General features: G+C 32.9%; 1 protein-coding gene across 1 annotated transcript; it reads right to left on the reverse strand.

The window, feature by feature from the left end:
- Nucleotides 1-748: 748 nt before the first annotated feature.
- Nucleotides 749-2859, reverse strand: LOC133176850 (RNA-binding protein RO60-like). The gene is made up of 2 exons (XM_061311911.1): nt 2603-2859; nt 749-2283 (listed from the first exon to the last, which is right to left on the reverse strand). Exons 1-2 carry the CDS (start codon nt 2857-2859, stop codon nt 762-764), a joined length of 1779 nt encoding a protein of 592 aa, XP_061167895.1. The 3' UTR covers nt 749-761.
- Between the last annotated feature and the right edge of the window lie 4011 nt (nt 2860-6870).

The raw sequence follows: 6870 nt of genomic DNA on the forward strand, positions 1-6870 counted from the left end.
TAAACATATCGCGACATGGTGACCTAATTCATGTTTAATAGAAATAATATTCTGATGCAGGATAAACTCCTCGATTTCGAAAGTTGTTAAACGAAATATAAAAACCTTGGCCACCGTTTCGACCTTAATATTCCCAAACCTCATTTCTCTACCTTTTATAATGAAAATTATCTTGGATCATTTAATTGTGTTAACAGCCACAGGTTACATTATTCAATATACATAATCCAAATCAGGCGATAATAATGATAAAGTGAAGAGGACATTCCCTAAAACCAGTTTGAATAAGCAAACGACACAAGTATCGCTATCGTGTATTTGACATGCATTGCTACGACAACCAGGTTTGTTTACGTTTACTGCCGATATTCCTCCATTTTTAAATCACCTTTGACACATGTGCACACTAGCTGAATGATCAGAGCCACGAGGTCCGACACATCATTCCTTTAAGAGACAGGAGGTATTCTGTATGTAAGGTGTACTTTTATATAAAAAAAATATAATGCTTCTTCTTTTTTTTTTATCTTCCTCTTAGGTTTTTCATTTGAGAGTTTGAACTATATTATCTATTTAGTCATGCATGAACTCTCGTACGATTGTCATTCCATTTCACATTCATTTCAATAGTTGCTTTGTTGATATAAGAAACCTTGATACATTTTATTTATCGGTTCCATTACACCACTCAATTCAATCCTTATGCACAATCAAGAAATAAACACATAATACATTTACAAGCAAAGTGCATTTCAAGAAAATCAAAATTCTCTATTAAGAAAATCTGATATGATTTGTGGAACATAGGAATCAAATCCACACACTGTCAACGTCAGGGGATCCTCAGTGTCTCCGATAGAGACATCGGAACAGGCCAAATTACAAACAACAAGTCTGACTTCTTTGTTTCCGGTCGCTTGGCGATAAAACTGCAATGCCTGAGAAGGATGGGGATTTCCTAAAGAAGCATTTGAATCTGTGTAAATAACGAAAATGTCGTATTCTTTATTTTTCTCAATTGCGTATTTGAATGGCCAAGAAGGATCAGCTGGGATGTCCGTCATTGGATGAGCAAGATTCCTTATATTTTCTGTTACCTCTTCTATAGTATTAGAAGAACTGACGGGCAAAACATCCACATTTTCGCCTTTGAAAACTATAGCTTCGCAATTATTTTCCGTTTTTATTGCAAGAGTCGACATAAAAGCAGCAACTTCCAATGCTTGTAATGTTGGGGCGCCTACTACATTGACACTTTCTTCCATTGCTTTACTAATATCCAATGCTAGTAGAAACCGCTTTTTTGTAGGTTTGATATTAATGAAGGATAAGTACAATCCTTCTTCAAGTGCAGAGCAAATTTGCGGATATACTGGCCATTTCAACTTTCCCGAATGGTTTTCTCCTTTCTTATATTGACTTAGAGCCAACATATATGTGAATGGATGAACCATCTCCTTAGCAAGGAGTTCTTTGTTTTTTAATTTATCAATGATCAAATGCTCTTCAAAACAAATCTCCTCTTCCGCAGAAGTTCGTCTTTTGAAAAGTTCCAACTTAGACATTTTCCCTAAATTTCGAACCAGGGCTGTTAATGGCATATGTCTCGCAAGAGCCAGCCAAATACCAATGTCGTTTAAACATGAGGTTGGCAATTGTTCTCTTACTAGCCTGTGCTTTAAAATAAGTCTCTTTGTTTGAGCGACATCTTTTGTAATCTTGGCAATTTCTATTACAGAAAGAATGTCAACAATTTCTTTCAAAAGTGAGTTTTGGAAATGTTCTTGCTCCATTTGCTTCTGCAGAAATTTGGTGGAGTCTGCGTATTTCTTACCTTTCACTGCAACGATAACCAGATACTTTAAGACTGGATTTTCCTCCTTGACCTTAAGGTGAGCTAGGCGAATCACGTTTTTATGACGCCATCCGTATCTTTTGCAGTACTTAGTAATGTGAAGTGCGAGTAATTTTAATTTTCCTTCGTCAGTACCATAACTAAGATACCAATCACAGATTGCCTTCCGATGTGCACTACCCCACCCTTTAGATAATAATTGTGCAATACCTATCTTTTTGTAGAAATCAAGAAATCGGAAAAGTTGAGTAGGAATTCTACATATTGAATTTAGGGCACTATATCCGGATTTTTTCGTTTCAATGTCATTCGATCTGCAACAAATAGCTAACACAAACAGCAACGGGTCATCTTTACGTGTCCGATACCCCTCTGAAAAATGAATGAGAAGCTGGACAATATTCTTTCCTTTACCCTGCTGTATTAATCTGAAAAAAAAAACAAAACTTGTTAATGTGACCTCCTTCACAAAGAAGGTGATATATCTTTCAGCATATATTCATTATCCTCTAGTATCACCAAACCCTTTAAAAACCGAGCAATTAAGAAATATATATAATACTGACATATTAAATCAAAGGTGTCAAAAAATTTAAATGAAATAAAAATAAAAATGAAGAAAAAATAAATATGCATACATGTATAAAGAAAGGAAGATTTAGAATGGATTTCATAAGAGTTTGACCAATTTTACCTAATATATGATAGAATCTGTACTATCTGAGATGCTAGATAGAAATAACTTACTGAAAAACACAGGGTACATCTTCAAGTCTCGGCTCATGACTTCGTACCCTGTAGTTACGACTAGATGAGCCAGTACAAATGAAACTACGAAGTTGTCCTTCAGGGTTATTTTGAAAAACATATCCCCCAACTTGGTTTTGAAGCTGGTTTCTGGAAATTCGTTTATTTTGACTATAGCAGTCATCCGGATCTGCTTGTAATCCAAAACATTGGACAGGCTCAGTTATATCCATCTCCGTTACATTATCGGAAGCCATATTTAGTTTGGAAAACCCATAAAATGTGTACTTTCGGTTTGATATAATGACATATTTTTATGGGCTTGCTGTAAAATGTGGAGGACGGAGGCTCCTAAATGGATTGTCAGACGGTGCAAGTGGTGGAGCATCTTGTTGCATTTTATCTTCTTTTATTTTTAGGCCTGTGAACTCAATTTCTAATTTTCCATGAGAAGTTCTTAGTGTATCACATTATCCAAACAATTAAATGATAATTCCTTTGAATTTGACTCGATGAATCTATTTTATCCCGAAACTCAATTTGTGTAGACCATTTGACAATATCTTTTTGGGTGTGTAATGAGAAACAGCCTGGAAACAGTTAATCAATTTATGACCTTCACATGTCGACAAAGGAAACAGCTTTGCTTTTCATTAAATTTTTTTTAAGATAACAGAGACTGAATGAAACAGAAACGGCAACAAAATTATCCTTTAGTGCATTGCTGTCATTTTCTTTTTTTTTTCTCAGAGGAGGAGAAAATATCAAGAAACAACAAAATAAAAGAAATTCAGTCCAAAAATGATTTCTAAAAGAAAAAAAAGGCATGCTGCAACCTGTGCTTTGATTTATCTTTTTGTTAGATAACGAGTGCAACAGAAACAAAAGTAAGATTTGTGACCCGCACTGCTATCTTAAAGAAACTCATGAAGACTTGACGGATTTAATTAGGTTTCAGTACCTTAAAACTGAGTGAAAGATAAAATAGTCAAAAGTGTTAAAATAGACAAAAGGGGCTCCATCCCTTGTACCCTGAGAAACTACATTTTGGAGCCTCCATCCTTCGCATTTTACAGCAAGCTATTTTTATGGTTCTCTGCTCAGTTCTCTTTGGTATGAAACAGCTATTTAAGAGGAGACAAGTTTTTATTTGAAGAAACTTAGCATCTTGAAGAAATAAATGAAACAAAACATTGTTAATTTTACATGCAATGACACTGTAGTACAATGGGAAAGAAAAAAAAATAGTTAATGTGATAGACATTTTTTTTTTTTTTTTTTTTTTTTTTTTTTACAAAAAATAGCAAAATGACGGGAAATTAATTAAATCAATTCATTACATTTCAAAATGTTTTTCATTTCACATCAGATATTTATTAATTTAGGATTTTTAATAAAGTATTACAAAAAAAAATATTCTACAAAATGGTAGTGCGTAAGATCCAACCACCAATCGTATAGAGTTTCCGGATATTAAATATAAACAGCACCAAGCATGATTAATAAATATTGAAAGGTAGGAAGCGAGTAACTTTCGCTTCGAATGCGCTACATTTTGTGAAAGTGCGAATGACACAATGAATTTTTTTTCTCGACATCACAGCACAAAATCTTCAGAAAATATCGGCATCATATCTCATGACAAAGATCAAGGGTATTAACATGCGGAAAGATTACGATCAATGTATCAGAGATCCTTTAGACATCCATGCTTATTACATTTGGGTACATGCGACATTTGTGTTCTTCTTCTTGTAACAAATATTTGATTTTAAAACGTTACTTTCATTCCTCAGATTTTTATGCCCATGGTTAAATTTATTGTGATTGAACTGATGCACAGAAAATTAATATGCATGAAATGCACCGAAAGGTATGCTAAGTTGACAGTTTTGCTTAAAAAATGTTTAACATAATATTTATTAAATTGATATGTAAAGGAATCACAATGAGTGTTTGCTTCGTTTAACATTTTAGAGGCCTTTTTTTTTTTTTTTTTTTTTTTGTTTCTTCATTCCATTGGCACTGGAGGATTTAGAGGGGAGACGTTGAAGTGACAAAAAAAAAAAAAAAAAAAAAAAAAATCATAGGTTTATTTTTTTTATTTAATATTTTTTTTATTTATTAGAAAAACAATATAAGGTAAAATAAGTTACAAAACTATTCCTTAAATCTCCTAAAACCATGGTTTTCGTCCCTTGGAGCCCACCTCCCCTCTCCCAACCGGTCGGTTAGTCCTTTTGCAAGAATCCTTGATCCGTCACTAAATGGGGTGTAATGATCTGAATGTTTTGATTTTCGAATTGATAACCACAATTTATAACAGCTGAGGAATGGCGAAAATCTAGAACAAAAATTAAGAAACAAGAGTTTTAAATAATGATTGATTGTTCTTTGATATTAATTTTGGAATGCTGAACTTTAAACGGTTATGTACAGTAAAGGACAGGCGAACATTTAAGTTCTAAATTCATGTATAGATTTTTATAAAAGTTTTGGGACAGGGTATGAAAAACTTGAAGCATATTACACAGCGTCTAACCCACATACTAAAAAAAAACCCGGAAGTTGTTGCGCTTCTTGGTTGACAACATGATGCAGTCATGGGGTTATGAAAATAAGACGGCAGTTATTCCAAGACATGTTACGGATTTAAATGTATTGTGCATTAAAACGCATAGATATATGATGAAACGTTCCCAAGGAAAAACAATTTTGTCAAAATGCAGCTTTGATTTTAACACAATGCAAAACGCAGTGCAGTGTAGTTGACAACGACTTAAAAAGATATATTATGGCATTGACGTTCATCCCATATTCGGTAATAATTGTATCAAATAATGATAAATATAAGTATTGGGGTATTGAAACGTAATTCATTCCTAATTGTGATTAGATTATCCTTAATTTTACTAATATATAATCAAAATGCAACTGCATCCGTCGTTCAATATTTACTGTATGTGTCGTTATGCGGGACAGTATTTTCATTGTACGAGTCGTTGGTACATGTAAATTAGGTGCGTTCTTAATTGAAAAGTTCTAAGATAAGTTCTATCTTTCTTTCAGTACTCGATAAATGATATAATGCTTCCATATCTTCTTTTTATGTGTTACTACTACCACTTCGAAACAAGAAATTTCAACAAAATCATTGTCAGAAAATCATTCTCATTTACACAACTCAAAATTGAAATATCATTGTCGCTTGTGTTTAGACTGTTTTCTCTGATTAAAATTAGACATGTTCTGCGATTAGACCATTTCTTTCGATATAGAAGCTCGTAAAAGAAAAGTGAATAAAAACTCATTAACATAACTCAACTCCCTATTTACAGAGGCAAAAGTAAATATCATTTTTCAATTTCTTTCTTATAAAAGATTTATAAAATCTTGTCGCTTAGAAAGCGTTAACAATTAAGCGTTTACAATAACTTATCCTCCGATAAGAATTTAGGTAGAAACGATAATTCATTAATTATAGTTTTCAATTTAACATTACTATATTATAGGTGTTATTCATTCTTTTACTGTACGGTTGTTTTATTGTCAAAAAGGCGGTTATCAATCTGATTCCTTTCAGTGTCATAAGATTTATAATTAACAAGCGTTACCTTTTTTTATATGCAAACAAAATTTAAGCTTGATAGCTATATGGCTCTGTGTGTAACTCATTTTTCAAACTGAATAAATCCAAAATGTAGGGAAAAATAGGCAACAATCTGATATTTTGTTAACAAGCATTACCTTTAACAAAAGTTACTATTCAACATCCCTTGCGTATATACAATATTTTCTTCAATATAATATTTTACTTACATACTAGTATAATGCGTTGAACGTTATAAATAAAAAAAAAATGTCATAATTTGAACACTTTAAAACGTCTGTAATAAATTGATAACTAATGAACTTTGTACAGGGTTTATCTTACAATTATAAAGTTAAAATGACTTCATCGGCAAATGAATTTCTATCATGTATCGAGGTACAAGTGAATCCCAGTACCTATTATTGTCCCCCGCTTTCACTGAAAGTGGGGAGCATTAATTTAGGTCTGCCTTTCCGTCCGTCAGTCCGTCCGTCTTTCTCTCTGTCTGTAATACTTTCGTTTCCGCGCAATATCTCGAGAAGCCTTTGAGCTTTAGCAATGAAATTTTACATAATGAAATATATGGAGATCACGAACAGTATTCAAGCTCAAAAGTCCATTAAACAATACAAAATATGAGTAGAACAAACACGGACCTCCAAAACATCAGAGGTGG

The sequence above is a fragment of the Saccostrea echinata genome, unplaced genomic scaffold (assembly GCF_033153115.1).
Source record: "Saccostrea echinata isolate AGI-Se365-2 ecotype Australia unplaced genomic scaffold, CSIRO_AGI_Sech_v1 ptg000083l, whole genome shotgun sequence".
Classification (NCBI taxonomy): Eukaryota; Metazoa; Mollusca; class Bivalvia; order Ostreida; family Ostreidae; genus Saccostrea; species Saccostrea echinata.

What these genes read in the sequence shown, in the direction of transcription:
- LOC133176850 (XM_061311911.1), bottom strand. Translation starts at nt 2,859, where the DNA reads ATGGCTTCCGATAATGTAACGGAGATGGATATAACTGAGCCTGTCCAA. An exon ending in GATGTACCCTGTGTTTTTCA is followed by an intron (nt 2,284 to 2,602) that starts GTAAGTTATTTC and finishes TTTTTTTTTCAG; the next exon opens with ATTAATACAGCAGGGTAAAG.